Source organism: Chanos chanos, chromosome 13, assembly GCF_902362185.1.
Source record: "Chanos chanos chromosome 13, fChaCha1.1, whole genome shotgun sequence".
NCBI classification, from domain to species: Eukaryota; Metazoa; Chordata; class Actinopteri; order Gonorynchiformes; family Chanidae; genus Chanos; species Chanos chanos.
The window spans coordinates 23,754,002-23,776,266 of NC_044507.1; the positions used below are offsets into that span (position 1 = coordinate 23,754,002).

Consider the following 22,265-nt stretch of genomic DNA (forward strand, 5'->3'; position numbering starts at 1 on the left):
ACATCCTGCACTCGACACACTGAACAAGCTGAGTATTTGCCATAGTGAGTGTTTGATGTACCTTAGTCGGAGATTTGATTGATGTTAAATTAGGTGTTGGTATTTAAATTAGGCAGTTCATTTGAAGAGCAGCAGTAGAGTCGCACGCAAACAAACTGGAAGTCAGAAATCGGAAACCGAAAGAGATGCATTTGGAGTGAACCGTTGCACAAAATGTGCAACAGTGTCATTTACTCCATACATCAGTTAGTGGGGGCATTCCATCTTTATAGAGTCTTATTACTGGAGATTTTTGCAGTTTATTAAACACATCATTCTAAAGTAATGGAATTGCACCAATGCTACATACCCATGTGCACTAGTCAACTTCCAAATGGTGACACATGTTTAAGTCATTCAATCGCAGATGAACTGCAGATAAAGAAACACACAAATAACACAACGCATTACAGAACAGTAATCTTCTTAAGCAAGAAGAACTCTTTAACAACATTACTGCACAACAGAGCTCCCAGCATGCCCTGTAGGAAGTAAACAGCAACAGAACTCTGTTCCAGTGCAGTCGGCCCTCTGGCCCGGATTCAACCAACTGCAGATCGAAACAAAAATCCACAAAGTTCCGAAAAGCAAAACTTGAATTTGCTACACGCAGAGCACTACACTGAATCCACGTGAAGGAGGTGATGTGTAGGCATACCTTTACACTGAGATACTAATGAGGTAGAAATGTACATTTGTAGCATTTTTTTGCACTTAGATTTAGCACACAAACCAATAATGTGCTCAGAATATACTTGCTGATATTAAAGTACATTTTTAGTACATTCAAATATATTTTGTTTTTACCTGGGTAGGTTTGTGGAATGTCAAACTTAGTCCTGGCTGTAGCCCTAGGGATCTATTAATCCAATTGCACAGGGTTTATGGATATCTGCTATAATTTTGGAATTACCTGAATCAAAATCTCACCTTTGCCATAAAAATCATAATTTCATATAGTTCCCACGGCTATAACTCCGAAACAGTAACCACTATCTACACCAAATTCGCTAGGTTTGTGCCTTATGAGTAAGCAATTATGTCATAATGTGTACAGATGTGGGGGGCAAAGCGCCTGGCCATAAAACATTTTCTTTGGCTACGATTCTCAACTTCTGTCTACAACTGAGACTCTTGTTTAATTAAAGTGCATTGACTTTATAAACGAGTACATTGTTCTCCTGAATATATGTCACGTAGCGAGTTTTATAGTAGCCGTTGTGTCCTCACCAATTACGATACCTTAACAAAAGCGATAATGGAATTAAGGTATCTTGTTATTTTATGCATCATTTAAAAACTAAGCTTTATTTCAACTAATCGTGACATGACTATCAGTGTCAAAATAAGCCATTACATACACGTGTTAAAATGACTGAACAACAAAAACGTGAAGGGATTTATGGTATCTTGTTATGCAGAGAGACAGTTTCTGTTCATACTGTGGAGACACATACTTAATGCATGATTTGTAATGGCATGTTAGTTATTTAATTTAATACGTTTGATTTACTTTGCATGCTGGGAAGCATTGAGGTAGCTCATGACCTCTAAGTTTTTTTTTTTGTTTTTTTTGTCAGTCAGTGTGCATTACAGTAGCAGGATAAAAATGCACAGGGATAACATTTCAGTGAGGAACTATAATTAAGGGGAATCATAGCTATATGTTTATATTCTAGTAGGGCTAGCTGGCACGCTTGCTCAAAACAAAATCCACTCAGAGGAAATCTAAATTATGGCGGCATTTCGAACTGTTGGAGGACAGCCCTAACAAAGTTAAATGCAAATTCTGTATACAAGAATTCACTTATCATTCAACAACAGTGAGCATGATAAACCACTGTAAACGGGTGAGTCGCTTAGCCAGGCGGCATGATAAACCACTGTAAACAGGTGAGTAGCTTAGCCAGGTGGCATGATAAACCACTGTAAACGGGTAAGTAGCTTAGCCAGGCGGCATGATAAACCACTGTAGATGGGTAAGTAGCTTAGCCAGGCGGCATGATAAACCACTGTAAACGGGTAAGTAGCTTAGCCAGGCGGCATGATAAACCACTGTAAACGGGTGAGTAGCTTAGCCAGGCGGCATGATAAACCGCTGTAAACGGGTAAGTAGCTTAGCCAGGCGGCCAATGAAAAAGAGACTGAAGACAAACGTTTGCTTTTTCATCTTAAATATCTCAAATCTTAAACTGCAAGCGTTTAATTTGTTTAGTTATTTGTTTACACTTAAGATTTACTTATTATGCTGAAAGAGAAATACAGTAGCCTAATAAGCCTATCCTGTTGAAGACGATAAATTGTTATTTCATAGAGAGCAATGCTGTCAATTTATTTTTAACTGTTTCATTTGCTTATTCATTTAGGCTAGACGTTTTTCATAATTAAAGTGAAATTGAAAAAACAGGCTATAAGAGCTTGATTTAAACAGAAAAACATGGGTGCTGCCTGTCTCATTATTCCAACAAACCCACATGGTAGCCCGACATCATATGACGGCAATTCAAACCTTGCATCATATGCAGCTGTCTTTTATTGATTTTTAAAAGCTCAAAAATATGTCCCCATGACTCTGTTACATTTGACTTTGTTAATGTGGTCAAAATCATCACTGAAACTCATGCCAATGGATTTTCTGATTGCCAGATAGTCTATATGAAAAAAAAGGAAAAAAAAAAAGAAAGAAAAAGGATCGCAAAGTCGTATTGAACAGCCAAATCTGATTCGGCTGAGTTGGGTATAGCCTTAATTATAATTTATTATAATGTAGAACACTTTAACTTATGATGTACAAGATCTGTTGTATAATCTAATATTGGAAATCCTTTATATGTGGTTAAAGAAAAATCTTTACCTAACAGTCATTTGTCAGCTTAAAAATGACACGACACCTACACACACACACACACACACACACACACACAGATTTCCTTCTGGGGAGTGTGTGAGCCAGCTCTTCTGGCATTGTGTGCTGGAACACAGCACACGTGTGAGGGGTGAGGTGAGTACCAGGTGATAATTAAGATGAATATGTTGATTATGTGTGTTGCTCCTGCTGCTGGTGTTGTTGCTAATTAAGGCCGTGCAAATGCCACTGTCAGGCTTATAGGCAGAGTCTGGATGCATGTGCAGGTTATTATGCATTATATTCAAGTGAAACATGAGGAAAAGTTATAGGAACAGCAACCAGAGATCCAAACAAAAGGGAAGCACCAAATGCAACACCAGGATTACACCAAACAATGCAGGCCGAAGAAACAGGGAAAACCAAGGAATACTTACACCGGGACAAATGAGGCTGGAACTAAAGACGGGTGAAAACTGAACTGCACCAAGTGCACAAAAGAACCAAAACTGGCCGCCGGACGGGGGAAAAACGAGAAACCAAGGAACAGGAAGGAGCAGGGCATGACTTTAACAACACAGACAACAGTCCCTTCTCTGGGAGAGAGTGGAGCACTTTTGCAGGTTTGGGCAGGTTTTGGGCAAGTGTGCAGGTTTGTGCAGGTGTGCAGGTTTTGAGCAGGTGTGCAGGTTTTGAGCAGGTGTGCAGGTTTGTGCAGGTTTGGACAGGTTTTGGGCAGGTGTGCAGGTTTTGGGCAGGTGTGCAGGTTTTGGGCAGGTGTGCAGGTTTGTGCAAGTTTTGGGCAGGTGTGCAGGTTTTGGGCAGGTGTGCAGTTTTGTGCAGGTTTTGGGCAGGTGTGCAGTTTTGTGCAGGTTTGGGCAGGTGTGCAGTTTTGTGCAGGTTTTGGGCAGGTGTGCAGGTTTGTGCAGGTTTTGGGCAGGTGTGCAGGTTTTGGGCAGGTGTGCAGTTTTGTGCAGGTTTGGGCAGGTGTGCAGTTTTGTGCAGGTTTGGGCAGGTGTGCAGGTTTGTGCAGGTTTTGGGCAGGTGTGCAGGTTTGTGCAGGTTTTGGGCAGGTGTGCAGGTTTTGGGCAGGTGTGCAGGTTTGTGCAGGTTTTGGGCAGGTGTGCAGGTTTTGGGCAGGTGTGCAGGTTTGGGCAGGTGTGCAGGTTTTGGGCAGGTGTGCAGGTTTGTGCAGGTTTTGGGCAGGTGTGCAGGTTTTGGGCAGGTGTGCAGGTTTGTGCAGGTTTTGGGCAGGTGTGCAGGTTTTGGGCAGGTGTGCAGGTTTTGGGCAGGTTTTGGGCAGGTGTGCAGGTTTGTGCAGGTTTTGGGCAGGTGTGCAGGTTTTGGGCAGGTGTGCAGGTTTGTGCAGGTTTTGGGCAGGTGTGCAGGTTTGTCTTGGCTGTAGCAGCAATGTAGAATGCCAGAGCGCTTTACAGAGTTTAAAGTTAAACTTAATGCTTGGGGCCATGCTTGGGGCCATATTTACATGTAAATCTTTTATATTGTCTAATGTATAAACACAGTCCCAGGACTAAGGATTGATGTATTACAGAGACTTTGACCAATCACTGACCATGACCATGGCTCTTAATGATTTTGCACATGAAAATAGGATATGCTTACAACAAGAGAGCATGGACACTTGCTAGCTATGAGAGTACAGATCCTGAGTTTAACAGTGATACCACACAAAATATGTTTGAGGCAGTTACAAAAATGCTGTGTGCTGAGACACACTCTGATCACACTCACATTTAATCAAGTGTGCAGGCTGATGCTCCGTTTGGTTTAACTGCACAGTAAGGTGATGCTATGTCAAGGTGAGATTTAGAAGAGAGGTATATCTTGCCACATAGCATGATGGTCAGGTGAGCAGGTGGGGAAAGTGAAGTGCCTTTTTCAGTACTCTGTAACCATAGCGATGTGTGCTGAAGTGTTGTGTGCCTCCTCCATACTGGCCAGATTAGTCCAAACATCTGCTTCTACATAGACGTCTGACTGTCCTAAAGCATATCCATGGTAACAAACACCAGGAAACTGTGGCTTCAGTGCAATCAGTGCATTGGATTGAGAATCAGGCAGAGTCCAGAACATTGCCTTGTCCGCCCACTGCACTAGGTGACTGGCGCCACCCACCCTGCCCACATGCACCCTCTCTGGATCAATCTTCAACTGCGTGGGCTTTACCACCGATTTTCCCCTAAGCACTAGAGATGACATAACTGTTAAATGGTAGTTGCATATAGGTATTGTTTACATTTCTGCCTCTGTCAGAGAGGCCTCATGATTAGCTGTTTTGCCCTCTGCATCTTTTGGCACAGCTGGACCCTTCTCTTGGTGGGCGCTAAAGGATTGTGGGAGAATTCTTGCTCCCTCTTTTGGCTTCACAGTAAGAGGGGCTGAGAAGAAGAGGGTGGGAGAGTACTGCTGGCTGTGCAGAAAAGACTCAGTGCTGACACACACACACACACACACACACACACACATACTCACACACACAGGCAGACAGACAGACAGACAGACAGACAGACAGATGGATGGGCACACAGTCTGAGAGCAGGCACAAGCACATATGGGATGGACTGCTGGCAGTTACAGTGCACTAATAAGGACAGAAACTGCATGTTTTAAATTAGTCTTAAAGCGAAGTATGGCGGAAAGGGAGAGGAGTGTGTATAACCGCAGTATCCCTCGATAATTCTTCCATAATCTTCAGTGTGTGGAAATTACAGGGAGAAAACCATACAACTGAGATAAAAACAGAAATTACTTCTGTTTAAGTTGTTCTATTGTTAAGGAGCTCCTCCACTTAAAAACTTTACAATATTGATGTGAAGATTTCTTTTGACTCATGTCTATGTGTGCTTGTGAATTCTCCTGCAGAAGCACAGCTCTGGGAGGGTGCTATGGAAACAGATTAAGGGGAGATAGCAAGAGAGTGACTCATATCGACAGAAAATGTAATGTGTCAGCTGACCTCGGCTTTCTAAGATGCAGATGCTTATAAATGTAACTACCTCCTCTGTTGACTTCCTCAGAAGGGTAACACAGGACCTGTACATGCATCATCTCCATGTCTGGCTTCTTTAATACTGGACCTCAGACCAGTCGAGTGCATCCTTATGGGCAAATCATTTCCTCACTTAAATATGAGGGTTTTTTTTCTTTTTCTTTTTTCCCTTTTTTTTAAATTGGGTTTTACACTAAATTTGTGTAGAACCTTCAATTAATACTTCTATTTTGTCAACATTGCTCAAAAATTTCAGTGTCTACAATGGACATTACTGGCATTTAATAAAAGGTTTGGGTTAACAACTAGAGAAAAACAAATGAGTCCAAAGAAAATCAGATCTGTAGAGCACATGCTGTCACATTGAAGAATGAGAATGATATTAGGTGCTTTCGCACCAGAGGAACTTTTCCACAGTTATTAGAACTGTGGGAGACAGTTCCCCCTTTTTAGCGTGTTCGCACTGCAGGAACTGAGAATGATCATAGTTCTTAGAACACCGTTTTGAGGGGCTTTTTTAGCTCCTACTTCAGGGTAGGTACTCTCCCAGCACAAGAGGAACCATGCGTGATGTAAGTGTACGGTGATCTGGTGCAGAATGAATGAGCGTGTCTATTTTTTGTTTCATTTTTATGTTTTATTTTACCGGTTTTTATATCCCACTACAATGGCCATTTCCACAACGTCCAATACCAATTTGTTTGTACGTTAAATAGGTAAAAGCAGTGGTTCTCAAAGTGCTAATAAACTGAAAGCTGTACCTCTAAAAAGACACTGTGAAGAGGAGAATTGAAGAACTCTCGGCTGACATTCAGTCACAGCTACTGGATAGACTGCATACCTGTGAGCAATTTTCTGTTCAGCTGGACAAAACAGACACTGCCAGTGCAGCTCAGTTGATTGTTTTGGTTCGCTATCCATGAGAAGGGAACATTCTGGAGGACTTTCTGTTCAGTAAGGAGGTGCCTGGCAGGTGAGGAACGGGTGAGGAAATATTCAGACTTCTGGATGCTTTCATGACTGAAGCGGGACTGAGCTGGGAAAAACGTGGGATTATTGCGTGGATAAAAGCTGTAAACCCAAAGGTTCCGGCTACGCACTGTATGCTGCATTCGCCAGGTGCTCGCATCTAAAGGCAAGGAACCAGAGCTTCACAATGTCTTGAACACAGCTGTGACTGCAGTTAATTTTGTGAGGGCACTGCAGTCATGTTTGTTTGGACAACTTTGTAGGGAGATGGATGCTGGGCATGACACACTGCTATATCACTCTGAAGTGCGATGGTTCTCTCCTGGTAAAGTTTTGCAGCAGGTGTTTGAGCTACGCAGTGAAATGTCAGAGTTTATGAGAGAGGACAAAGCCGACATTGCAGAGTTTTTTTCCCCGACCCTGAGTGTGTTGCCAAATTGGCATAACTCGCTCAATAGCCTCAACTTCTTTATTCAAGGAGGCTATGCATCTATCCTGGAAGTCAGCGACAATCACTGCCTGAAGAAAACGCAGCTATGGAGAAGAAGGATACAAGACAGAGTAACAGACATGTTTCCACAACTGACTGAGTTTCTCCACACAAACAACCTGTCTGTGGCTATAGTGAGAGAGGTTGGCACCTCTCATCTCACGGCACTGAGCAAGCACTTCAGCTCATACTTCTCTGATGTGAACACTGATGCCTGGGACTGGGATCCCTTTGCCCCAGCTGCAACAACAAGTGGCCTTACTGGTAAGGCAGAAGAGTAGCTGTTGGACTTATCCTATGATAGGACATTGAAGGCCTGATTCCAGCAGGCAAGTCATGCAGACTTTTGGCCCTCCCTCTCATATGAGTATCCTGAACTCACTGCCAAGGCCATGTGAATTTTGCTCCCCTTTCCTACCACTTACCTCTGTGAGTCATCATTCTCCACTTTGACTGCAATGAAGACTAAGTACAGGGCTTGTTTGCATGTGGAGAACGATCTTCGAGTCTGCCTGTCATCCATCACTCCAAGAATGGAGAAAATGTGTCGTGAGAGACAGGCTAACCCATCTTATTAATTTAGGTGCGCTCATAAAGTGAGTTATTGTGAATTTTGTGAGATAAGAACATGATGCAGCAGCCTATTGCAAATATTTCAATCAAAAATTTCTATTACTATGTTCTATTACTATCTATTACTCTTTTCTATTACTGATTACTATGATGTGTTCTGTAACAATGTTGTGATAACTTCTATTATGATTTGTTCAGAGCTTTAGTTCACTAACCCAGTGATTTGAATAAGGAGAAAATTCAATCTGAATAAAATGACCCTCTGTTTAAAAGTATATAAGTGGTATAAACTTGATTCAGCTTGAAGTGTGTTTCTGTGTATCACTATGAAGCAGGTCTGAAGCATTGAGGCTGAGTTTTAGAATACAAATAGTGCCAGTGGCATCTAAGAGTGCAAATGGCAGTATACATATGCTTAACCTATGTTATGTTTATGAGGGGGTCCTTGGAAACTTTTCTCTCCTGTAAGGGGTCCCTGTTAACCCTTAGTTAAAGGGAAAAAGGGAAAACCAAAAGCAGGACGCTGTGAGCCAGCGATGCAGGTTCAGCCGTGGGGAAACGCACATTCAATGAGAAGTGGCTGGAGGACGACAAATGTCATGGCTGAAACCATCCAGTGATTCATATGAGGCGCAATGTGAACTCTGTCACAAAACATTCAAATTCTGGACAATGGGTTGTAAAGCACAGGATTCTCACAAGAAATCTGAAAAGCACAAGCACTATGCTAGCACCCGAAAAAGCACTGTGCCCATCGAGTCGTTCAGTGCCTCTGCGATGGTAAATGCAGGGGGACATTTTTTTTTCATTGGACTGGGTCTACCACCATACAATCTTATTTTCGTTAATAAGAAGGCAGTTATGTTACCTAATGTGCACTGAATACTTCTGTCTTTCAAATTCAATAAAACTCAATAACTGTGTATACTGTAGTCTAGTTTGTCAATTTCTTTTGCTGCAGTAATGGTATTATTGTTTTCTTTTAGAGGTATTAAAAAGGTCTTAAAAGTCATTAAATTTGTACTTAAAACGTGTGTAGAAACCCTGGTTAGCCATGTAAACAACAGCTCTTAGCGTGACATCACTATACCACCAACGGCCAGCTTCCATCACTTCAGCATTCCCACTGGTGGTGCCAATACAAAAAGAAAAAAAGCCCTTGAATGCATGTAGGTCTAGGGGGAGCTCCCCAGTGGAGAGGTCCTCTCAAATGAGTGCCAAAAGCACCTATTCTCTCATGTGTTCTGTCGCTAGTTTGCTCTTGTTGCTGTTCTCTCATGTGTTCTGTCGCTAGTGTGCTCTTGTTGCTGTTCTCTCATGTGTTCTGTCGCTAGTGTGCTCTTGTTGCTGTTCTCTCATGTGTTCTGTCGCTAGTTTGCTCTTGTTGCTGTTCTCTCATGTGTTCTGTCGCTAGTTTGCTCTTGTTGCTGTTCTCTCATGTGTTCTGTCGCTAGTTTGCTCTTGTTGCTGTTTTCTCATGTGTTCTGTCGCTAGTTTGCTCTTGTTGCTGTTCTCTCATGTGTTCTGTCGCTAGTGTGCTCTTGTTGCTGTTCTCTCATGTGTTCTGTCGCTAGTGTGCTCTTGTTGCTAAAGCTATCACTCGGAGACTCCCTTACTGGACCTATTTTTTGGGGGGAAGGCCAGGAATGTGCATTACCACTCATACAGACTGATCCTGTGTCAGTCCGCTGCCCTGCCCACTGTACATTACTACTCATACAGACTGATCCTGTGTCAGTCCGCTGCCCTGCCCACTGCACATTACCACTTACAAAGACTGATCCTGTGTCAGTCCGCTGCCCTGCCCACTGTACATTACCACCCATTCAGACTGATCCCGTGTCAGTCCACTGCCCTGCCCACTGTACATTACAACCTACATAAACCGATCCTGTCCACTGCTGTATGAGTAAGCATGGAATATGGTGATTGTTAGAGGGGTGGGTGACTGTTGATATCGTTCTAGATAACTGTACTTTTCTGATGTACTCCTGCTGGGTGTGTATGCAATGAAACAGTCAACACAACTGTCTTCAGCCTCAGAGTCCTACAACTAACAGGCTTGTGTTGTCTTTGGAGGGATTTAATGATGAAAAGTCTGAAACTACACACAGCGCAAACATATTAGTCACATTTAAGTTTTACAAAATTCCACAATGAAAAGGTATTCCCACTTAAATAAAAATCGCTGATGTAGATACATGCATAACATACATTACTGCAGACAACATAAAACATAAAACTGCTATTGTTTCTCGACAAGTTACAAATTTGAATAGCACTGTATCATACAAGAAACATGGATGAATAAAAGGTCCTTACTGTAACACATTGAATAAATATTAAATTAAAACAGGGGATTAAATACTAAATATAATCTTACTCACTTGACAATGCCCTCATAAAGGCTGTAAGAGAATTGACTGAGATGGATTTTGGAGACAAAAGCCCATAAAAACTGAACTAAAAAGAACTTCCAGGTCAAATGACAAGATGAACTCTCAACAAAAAGTGACATCACCAATCTAAAGCAACTCTGAAGAACTCAAAACCACCACAAGCTGGAGTCAATTAGTACTGGTATAATAATACTGGTATAATTTCAATCTGATTTTGTTTTATATTAAAAAATAGTGTGACATAAGCATAAGAGACAACAAATGTATAGAATTCAGTAGTGATAATAAAAAAGATCAGCACTTAACCATTTTGTTTGAGCATACTGTGGTTCTGTGAGTCATGTCATGAAATGGTGATGCATACTTATAATGAATAACAATAAAAGTAGAAAGACACAAGCATGTGTGAGAATGCACTAGTACCCCTGACCCTGAGGAGACATTAGTTTTCTAAAAGGGGAGCCATTTCAGTACCCTTGACCCTGAGGAGACATTAGTTTTCTAAAAGGGGAGCCATTTCAGTACCCCTGACCCTGTGGAGACATTAGTTTTCTAAAAGGGGAGCCATTTCAGTACCCTTGACCCTGAGGAGACATTAGTTTTCTAAAAGGGGAGCCATTTCAGTACCCCTGACCCTGTGGAGACATTAGTTTTCTAAAAGGGGAGCCATTTCAGTACCCTTGACCCTGAGGAGACATTAGTTTTCTAAAAGGGGAGCCATTTCAGTACCCCTGACCCTGTGGAGACATTAGTTTTCTAAAAGGGGAGCCATTTCAGTACCCCTGACTCTGAGGAGACATTAATTCCTGAAACGGGAGCCATTTCAGTAGTGTGAAGGTGATTCAGCTACTGAAGGTCAGACTTAAAACAAATCACAATAATAAAAATAAAAACAATCCCAATAAAATCATAAAGAAAAGGGCAAAAACATTGTGACCACAAAAGATGGTAATACAACCAGTTTATTTCACCACCTAATGCAGCGACACCTGTGTGAGTGTCAAAAATCATGTGAGGAGTCAGAGAACCAGGCTGATGTGATGCCGGAAAGTTAATCTAATAAACAGCAAAGCAAGTTGACAATAGTCACTCAGACCACCGTAGTCACAGCTAGGGATGAAAGGGTTACCGGTTTCACGGTGAACTGCGGTAAGATTCCCGACGATTAGTATTACCATTTCAAATTTTAATTATCATTAAAACTGTGGTTGATTACCCCAGTTTGAAAAGTTCACGTTAAATACTGTCTAGCATCAACCACCGTTTGCAACAGTTTCCCAGACACAGGCGCAGCATGAGTTTATTTTGTGTCAGCGAAAACGTGGCGGAAGGCAGTGACAGCGCATCGGATATTTTACAGCCTTCTACGTCCATACTAAATCGGGTAAATCTTTCCGTTTCCCTGTGCCCACGATCGTTTTCGTGCCGTTTTCCAAATACTCTACGTCCATACCAAAACGCTGAAACGTCTTAAGCCCAATTTATACTTCTGCGTCGAATCTACGCTATAGATACGGCGTAGGCTCTGCGTAGCTCCAACTCCAACACGATCCACTCAGTTTCAGTCGCGATTGAAAATTTGAAGGCTCGTTATTTTGGCTCGTTATTTTGAGAGCTCCGTTTGTTTGTCCCACAAAGTTTAGGAACTCCCTCTTTTAAATGCAGACTTGTTTTACAGATATTACTGTGCAAGGACTGAATTCCAACTTTTTATTCAGCATTACTCCATCGTTTGTAATGCACGAGGAAATCAACACAGTGGCATAGAAATCCCTCCGCAAACTAGCGTTTTGAAGGTTTAATTACAGAGCGATGCAGACACACCAACGCAGAAACATAAACGCTCACAACAGCGTAGGCCACTTGCGTATGCAACGGTGTAGGCTCCGCGCAGAGCCTACGCAGAAGTATAAATCAGTCTTTAGTGTTTGTTGTTACGCCACTGGCTACATTTCTGCCGTCATGTTTGTTTTGGTGTTTCATGGCAACCACACGTCATCGTTCTGTTCCCTTGCCACATTACAACGCAAACCCAGAGTTTTCAAATTTATGCACCTTAGAGCATTTTCGAAAATGATCGTTTTCGGTCTTGGAAAGGGCTAGTGTGGAAGGAAGGGCTAAACGGACCCAGGTGTGGACAGGGCCGATACCAAAAATGTGTTGACATTACATTCGTTCTATTATTAAGACTTATTTACTTATTTGATTATTATGACTTTGCACTTGATTTGCAAAGAATAACGCATTCTTAATGTCCTTACTCGGAAATTCATGTCTTCCTTACAAGCTCATTTAAGCAACTGGGGCCATGCAGGGGAATGTTGGACCATGTAGCTTAACTTTTGCATTTCATTTTAATGACGCGTTTTTGAAGCCTGGGAGAGCAATGTCATCCATAAAAGACGTAAAAGACAATTGTACGTTAATTCATTTCAACGGACAGAATAGATGTTGGTTAGCATGTTGCCTCCTTTTGATATGGATATTTAGCAACAATAACAGTAACAGGCCTATTAGTTTAATGTTTATGCAAACAGCTAATTTTATGTTTTCAGTATAAACCTCTCAGGGCTAAAATCATTGGTGAAATGATTTCAGTTTATGTATCAGTACTTTCTGAACATTTTCAGCACACATTAACAATACCGCGACAATACTGAGTATGTTCTCTTTCATTTGAAGGGGAATTTATTTTGTGTTACTGTTCAAATTTACACAGAACATTTCAGACTACATGTGTTTGTCTTTTTTTTCATTTACTCTGCTCTTTTGTCTACTGATCTCTTCATCTTCTTTTTTTAAATCACCTTCACCTCTCTCTCTCTTTTTCTCTCTCATTCTTACTTTCTGTGCTTTCATTTTCTTACTTTACTAACTTCTTCAGAACTCTTTCAAAAAATCAGTGTACTGTGTTTGTGAACCAAAGCAAGAGATGGCACAGTGAAGGAGTGGGCAAACATATATGCATGTGTATACAAATCACCATGCATGTGCATACAAATCACCATGCATGTGCATACAAATCACCATGCATGTGTATACAAATCACCATGCATGTGCATACAAATCACCATGCATGTGCATACAAATCACCATGCATGTGCATACAAATCACCATGCATGTGTATACAAATCACCATGCATGTGTATACAAATCACCATGCATGTGTATATAAATCACCATGCATGTGTATACAAATCACCATGCATGTGCATACAAATCACCATGCATGTGCATACAAATCACCATGCATGTGCATACAAATCACCATGCATGTGTATATAAATCACCATGCATGTGCATACAAATCACCATGCATGTGTGCACATTAACACAGATGCACCCTTGGTTGAGCTCCTTCATCTGCAGTTCTTTTAACCTGTATTCAGATGCATGGACATGAACACAGTACAGCAGATGTGTCTACAGTATGAGAGAGGCTGTGACAGATGGAGCAGTAGGGAGGGAAGGAGAGAGCAGTGGGAGAAAGGTGTACAAACTTTTCCCAAATCTCATGTATAGCAACAATGGGTCAAAGCTTAGTTCCTTAATAATATCTTTAATCTGGTCCTGTTCAGGTGTGTTGCCCAGAGATTGAGTCTGTATCATAGTGTCACGTGCTGTTTACTGGCCACATTATTTTTGCCTGGACTGGCCTAGATGTGGTTGGAGGCGGAGCTGAAACATAATCTAGGTAAATGCATGGCGTTAGTGGATGAGCTTCCTACAGCAGCTGGAGTAGGTCCAGCCTTCACCTGCTGCGCTGATCATGTATACACAGCACCTGCAGATGGAGAGTCTTGATGGTTGGCCTTCAACTTTAGCTGAGTTCTCAGGCTCAATAATGATCTGTCTTCAAATTTCCTGATGCTTAACGCAGGCAAGACTAAAATGCTGGTCATTGGTCCCCCTACACATAAGCATCTTTTTAGTGATCTAACTCTAAATTGTGACAACTGCATCATCTCTCAAAACTCTTCAGCTAAGAACCTTGGTGTGATTTTTGACCCTAGTCTCTCGCTAGTCACTCATATCAAGAACACAACCAAAACTGCCTTGTATCACCTCCGTAACATTGCTAAAATTAGGCCCTTTCTAAGTATGGCTGATGCAGAAACCGTTGTTCACGCATTCGTCACGTCTCGCCTCGATTACTGCAATGTTCTTTACTCTGGCCTGCCTGCCTCTAGTACCAACAGTCTTCAGCTGGTCCAGAATGCTGCTGCTAGAATTCTGACCCGAACAAAGAAGTTTGATCACATTACCCCTGTCCTGGCTTCCCTTCATTGGCTCCCAATTCATGCAAGGGCAGATTTTAAGGTCCTCTTATTAACATATAAAATTTTACATGGGCTTGCGCCCTCCTACCTGTCTGGCTTAATTACACCCTACAACCCACCTCGCACCCTGCGCTCTCAAGATTCTGGATTATTAGTCATTCCAAGAGTTAAAAAGAAGTCCGCTGGCAACCGAGCCTTTTCCTACCGCTCTCCCTTCCTTTGGAATGGTTTACCTAAAGAAGTTAGAGAGGCAAACTCTCTCAATACCTTTAAAACCAGACTAAAGACTTATCTATTTTCTCGAATTTATGCATGATATAATTTTGATTTGACTTTGTTATAGACATGTAAAGCCCTTTGAGACTATAAATAGTGATATTGGGCTCTAAATAAATATTATTATTATTATTATTAATTAGGCAGCCCAGCACAGTCAAGGTGGATATTTACAGGATTGGGATGTGCAGCCCAGGGTTAGGACAGCACCATCTCAGGTTCTGTATTAACAAAGTCACCACTGGGACTCAAACTGAAAGTTTTTTGAATGTTATAAAGCTATTACATTGTTTATTGCACTAATCTTCAACATGCTTTTTTCTTCTTTTTTTCTCTCACTTGCAGGAAATTTTAAAGGATTGTGTAAACAGATCGATCATTTTCCAGAAGATGCAGATTACGAGGCAGATGCCTCAGAGTACTTCTTACGTGAGTGTCATTTCCCCGAGGTTGTTGCCATGGTGAATGTGAATGTTATTTCCCTGAGGCCATTACCATGGTGAATGTGTACATCATTTGTGTGTGTATATAGCACGGCTGCATGATGCAGGCATGTTGTATCATGATTGTTTTGTTAGATTCTGCCTGTTTGTTCACAAAATATGTGGTGAACCCCTCACATCTCTCTTTGACTTAGTTAATGGTACCTTATTACCTTGGTTATTTTCTGATAAATTCCTATTCAAAAACACATGAGCAGTTTGTTTCTTGGCTGACTGCAGGTTTTGGGGTGTATCACTGATTTCCATACACTCTTCAACTTTTATGGTGCTTTACCACGGTGTACGGTTCTTTCATGGCGCTTTACCATGGTGTACGGTTCTTTTATGGGTCTTTACCACGGTGTACGGTTCTTTTATGGGTCTTTACCACGGTGTACGGTTCTTTTATGGTGCTTTATCATGGTGTACGGTTCTTTTATGGTGCTTTACCACGGTGTATGGTTCTTTCATGGTGCTTTACCATGGTGTACGGTTCTTTTATGGAGCTTTACCACGGTGTGCGGTTCTTTTATGGTGCTTTACCATGGTGTACGGTTCTTTCATGGTGCTTTACCATGGTGTACGGTTCTTTCTGAGATGCAGGAACAGACGAGTGGTTTCACCCCACAGTCAGTTTACAAACAGGTTCTAAAACTGAAACACTGCCATCCCATAGATGTTCACATTCAGTCTGTCAGCATCAAGATATACCTGTCTTACCTCTGTAGTCAAGATGTACCTGTCTTACCTCTGTAGTCGAGGAGGTGGCTCTTGATTGGTCATAAACTGCTCCAAGAGTGCACAATCCATCAGGTTCATCTGTCTCTATAAAAGCCAGGAGCCTCTTGTCTCACTTTTTGTATGAACTGATTGTATGTTATTACAATAATTCAGTAATAATGAAGTCTAAAGTGTGGCCTTAGCGTTAGTCTCTTGAACACTCATTGTAATATTGTGATTTCAGTATGGTTTTGACAAAACAATATTCTTTTTATTTTTTTAACAAGCATCTTCTGCCTTTTACTACTGTGCCAACTTCCTTCAGCGTGAACAAGCTTAAAAACAGTACACACTGCTCCCCCCTAAACAATACACACTGCTCCGCCCTAAACAACACACACTGCTCCCCCCTAAACAACACACACTGGCCCCCCCTAAACAACACACACTGCTCCCCCCTAAACAATACACACTGCTCCCCCCTAAACAATACACACTGCTCCCCCTAAATAACACACACTGCTCCCCCCTAAACAACACACACTGCTCCCCCGTAAACAATACACACTGCTCCCCCTTAAACAACACACACTGCCCCCCCTAAACAATACACACTGCTCCGCCCTAAACAACACACACTGCTCCGCCCTAAACAATACACACTGCTCCGCCCTAAACGACACACACTGCTCCCCCCTAAACAACACACACTGCCCCCCCTAAACAATACACACTGCTCCGCCCTAAACGACACACACTGCTCCCCCCTAAACAATACACACTACTCCGCCCTAAACGACACACACTGCTCCCCCCTAAACAACACACACTGCCCCCCCCTAAACAATACACACTGCTCCCCCTAAACAACACAAACTGCTCCGCCCTAAACAACACACACTGCTCCCCCCTAAACAATACACACTGCTCCGCCCTAAACAACACACACTGCTCCCCCCTAAACAACACACACTGCCCCCCCCTAAACAATACACACTACTCCCCCCTAAACAACACACACTGCTCCCCCCTAAACAACACACACTGCTCCCCCCTAAACAACACACACAACACACACAACACACACTGCTCCCCCCTAAACAACACACACTGCTCCCCCCTAAACAACACACACTGCTCCCCCCTAAACAACACACACTGCCCCCCCCTAAACAACACACACTGCTCCCCCCTAAACAACACACACTGCCCCCCCCTAAACAACACACACAACACACACAACACACACTGCTCCCCCCTAAACAACACACACTGCCCCCCCCTAAACAATACACACTGCCCCCCCCTAAACAATACACACTGCTCCCCCCTAAACAATACACACTGCTCCCCCTAAACAACACACACTGCCCCCCCCTAAACAACACACACAACACACACTGCTCCCCCCTAAACAACACACACTGCCCCCCCCCTAAACAACACACACTGCTCCCCCCTAAACAATACACACTGCTCCCGCCTAAACAACACACACTGCTCCCCCCTAAACAATACACACTGCTCCCCCTAAACAATACACACTGCTCCCCCCTAAACAACACACACTGCCCCCCCCCTAAACAATACACACTGCTCCGCCCTAAACAACACACACTGCTCCCCCCTAAACAACACACACTGCTCCCCCCTAAACAACACACACTGCTCCCCCCTAAACAATACACACTGCTCCGCCCTAAACAATACACACTGCTCCCCCTAAACAACACACACTGCCCCCCCCTAAACAAAACACACAACACACACAACATACACTGCCCCCCCCAAACAACACACACTGCTCCCCCCTAAACAATACACACTGCTCCCCCCTAAACAACACACACTGCTCCCCCCTAAACAATACACACTGCTCCCCCTAAACAATACACACTGCTCCCCCCTAAACAACACAAACTGCTCCGCCCTAAACAACACACACTGCTCCCCCCTAAACAATACACACTGCTCCGCCCTAAACAACACACACTGCTCCCCCCTAAACAACACACACTGCCCCCCCCTAAACAATACACACTACTCCCCCCTAAACAACACACACTGCTCCCCCCTAAACAACACACACTGCTCCCCCCTAAACAACACACACAACACACACTGCTCCCCCCTAAACAATACACACTGCTCCCCCCTAAACAACACACACTGCCCCCCCCTAAACAACACACACTGCTCCCCCCTAAACAACACACACTGCCCCCCCCTAAACAACACACACAACACACACAACACACACTGCTCCCCCCTAAACAACACACACTGCCGCCCCCTAAACAATACACACTGCCCCCCCCTAAACAATACACACTGCTCCCCCCTAAACAATACACACTGCTCCCCCTAAACAACACACACTGCCCCCCCCTAAACAACACACACAACACACACTGCTCCCCCCTAAACAACACACACTGCCCCCCCCTAAACAACACACACTGCTCCCCCCTAAACAATACACACTGCTCCCCCCTAAACAACACACACTGCTCCCCCCTAAACAATACACACTGCTCCCCCTAAACAATACACACTGCTCCCCCCTAAACAACACACACTGCCCCCCCCTAAACAATACACACTGCTCCGCCCTAAACAACACACACTGCTCCCCCCTAAACAACACACACTGGCCCCCCCTAAACAACACACACTGCTCCCCCCTAAACAATACACACTGCTCCGCCCTAAACAATACACACTGCTCCCCCTAAACAACACACACTGCCCCCCCCTAAACAAAACACACAACACACACAACACACACTGCTCCCCCCTAAACAACACACACTGCCCCCCCCAAACAACACACACTGCTCCCCCCTAAACAATACACACTGCTCCCCCCTAAACAACACACACTGGCCCCCCCTAAACAACACACTCTGCTCCCCCCTAAACAACACACACTGCTCCCCCCTAAACAATACACACTGCTCCCCCTAAACAACACACACTGCTCCCCCCTAAACAATACACACTGCTCCCCCTAAACAACACACACTGCCCCCCCCTAAACAACACACACTGCTCCCCCCTAAACAACACACACTGCTCCGCCCTAAACAATACACACTGCTCCGCCCTAAACAACACACACTGCTCCCCCCTAAACAACACACACTGCCCCCCCCTAAACAACACACACTGCTCCCCCCTAAACAACACACACTGCCCCCCCCTAAACAATACACACTGCTCCCCCCTAAACAACACACACTGCTCCGCCCTAAACAACACACACTGCTCCCCCCTAAACAATACACACTGCTCCGCCCTAAACAACACACACTACTCCCCCCTAAACAACACACACTGCCCCCCCCTAAACAATACACACTGCTCCCCCCTAAACAACACACACTGCTCCCCCCTAAACAACACACACTGCTCCCCCCTAAACAACACACACAACACACACAACACACACTTCTCCCCCCTAAAAAACACACACTGCTCCCCCCTAAACAACACACACTTCCCCCCCCAAACAACACACACTGCTCCCCCCTAAACAACACACACAACACATACAACACACACTGCCCCCCCCCCTAAACAACACACACTGCTCCCCCCTAAACAACACACACTGCTCCCCCCTAAACAATACACACTGCTCCCCCCTAAACAACACACACTGCTCCCCCCTAAACAACACACACTGCCCCCCCTAAACAACACACACTGCTCCCCCCTAAACAACACACACTGCCCCCCCCTAAACAACACACACAACACACACAACACACACTGCTCCCCCCTAAACAACACACACTGCCCCCCCCTAAACAATACACACTGCCCCCCCCTAAACAATACACACTGCCCCCCCCTAAACAATACACACTGCTCCCCCCTAAACAATACACACTGCTCCCCCTAAACAACACACACTGCCCCCCCCTAAACAACACACACAACACACACTGCTCCCCCCTAAACAACACACACTGCTCCCCCCTAAACAACACACACTGCCCCCCCCCCTAAACAATACACACTGCTCCGCCCTAAACAACACACACTGCTCCCCCCTAAACAACACACACTGCTCCCCCCTAAACAATACACACTGCTCCCCCTAAACAACACACACTGCCGCCCCCTAAACAACACACACTGCTCCCCTCTAAACAACACACACTGCCCCCCCCTAAACAACACACACTGCTCCCCCCTAAACAACACACACTGGCCCCCCCTAAACAACACACACTGCTCCCCCCTAAACAACACACACTGCCCCCCCCTAAACAACACACACAACACACACAACACACACTGCTCCCCCCTAAACAACACACACTGCTCCGCCCTAAACAATACACACTGCTCCGCCCTAAACAACACACACTGCTCCCCCCTAAACAATACACACTGCTCCCCCCTAAACAACACACACTGCCCCCCCTAAACAACACACACTGCTCCCCCCTAAACAATACACACTGCCCCCCCCTAAACAATACACACTGCTCCCCCCTAAACAATACACACTGCTCCCCCCTAAACAACACACACTGCCCCCCCCCAAACAACACACACAACACACACGACACACACTGCTCCCCCCTAAACAATACACACTGCTCCCCCTAAACAACACACACTGCCCCCCCCTAAACAACACACACAACACACACTGCTCCCCCCTAAACAACACACACTGCCCCCCCCTAAACAACACACACTGCTCCCCCCTAAACAATACACACTGCTCCCCCCTAAACAACACACACTGCTCCCCCCTAAACAATACACACTGCTCCCCCTAAACAATACACACTGCTCCCCCCTAAACAACACACACTGCCCCCCCCTAAACAACACACACTGCTCCCCCCTAAACAACACACACTGCTCCCCCCTAAACAATACACACTGCTCCCCCTAAACAACACACACTGCCGCCCCCTAAACAACACACACTGCTCCCCTCTAAACAACACACACTGCCCCCCCTAAACAACACACACTGCTCCCCCCTAAACAACACACACTGGCCCCCCCTAAACAACACACACTGCTCCCCCCTAAACAACACACACTGCCCCCCCCTAAACAACACACACAACACACACAACACACACTGCTCCCCCCTAAACAACACACACTGCTCCGCCCTAAACAATACACACTGCTCCGCCCTAAACAACACACACTGCTCCCCCCTAAACAATACACACTGCTCCCCCCTAAACAACACACACTGCTCCCCCCTAAACAACACACACTGCCCCCCCTAAACAACACACACTGCTCCCCCCTAAACAATACACACTGCCCCCCCCTAAACAATACACACTGCTCCCCCCTAAACAATACACACTGCTCCCCCCTAAACAACACACACTGCCCCCCCCAAACAACACACACAACACACACGACACACACTGCTCCCCCCTAAACAACACACACTGCTCCCCCCTAAACAATACACACTGCTCCCCCTAAACAACACACACTGCCCCCCCCCCCCCTAAACAACACACACTGCTCCCCCCTAAACAACACACACTGCTCCGCCCTAAACAATACACACTGCTCCGCCCTAAACAATACATACTGCTCCCCCCTAAACAACACACACAACACACACTGCTCCCCCCTAAACAACACACACTGCTCCCCCCTAAACAACACACACTGCTCCGCCCTAAACAATACACACTTGGCAGTGACATGTTCCCATGTTTGTCAGGGAGTATAGTCATGCCAGTAAGCCTGGATAATGAGAGTAGTGACAGACAATCATTTCTAACATTTTTCCCTAATGATGGCAGTTGGGTCGTAGAGAGAGCCTAAGTCCTGGGCTGTTGCTCCATCAGAGCCTTGGTCGACAGGATGACAGAAATGAGCATACGCTGTAGGGCTCATGCCGCGCCCGCGGGTGTGTGCGTGTGTGTGTGTGTGTGTGTTAGAGTACACAACATTTCTGCTGAAATGTGTGTGTGTGTGTGTGTGTGTGTGTTAGAGTACACATCATTTCTGCTGAATTGTGTGTGTGTGTGTGTGTGTTAGAGTACACATCATTTCTGCTGAAATGTGTGTGTGTGTGTGTTAGAGTACACATCATTTCTGCTGAAATGCGTGTGTGTGTGTGTGTGTGTGTGTTAGAGTACACATCATTTCTGCTGAATTGTGTGTGTGTGTGTGT

The 22,265-nt window shown here is 44.5% G+C and overlaps 1 protein-coding gene across 1 annotated transcript in view; it reads left to right on the plus strand.

Annotated features, from left to right (window-relative positions):
• Positions 1 to 22,265, plus strand: part of cacng2a (calcium channel, voltage-dependent, gamma subunit 2a) — a 69,985-nt gene that overhangs the window by 32,351 nt on the left and 15,369 nt on the right. The window contains exon 2 of the mRNA XM_030790415.1: positions 15,228 to 15,311. Within this exon, the coding sequence (XP_030646275.1) occupies positions 15,228 to 15,311 (84 nt within the window). The remainder of the gene's footprint in view (positions 1 to 15,227; positions 15,312 to 22,265) is intronic.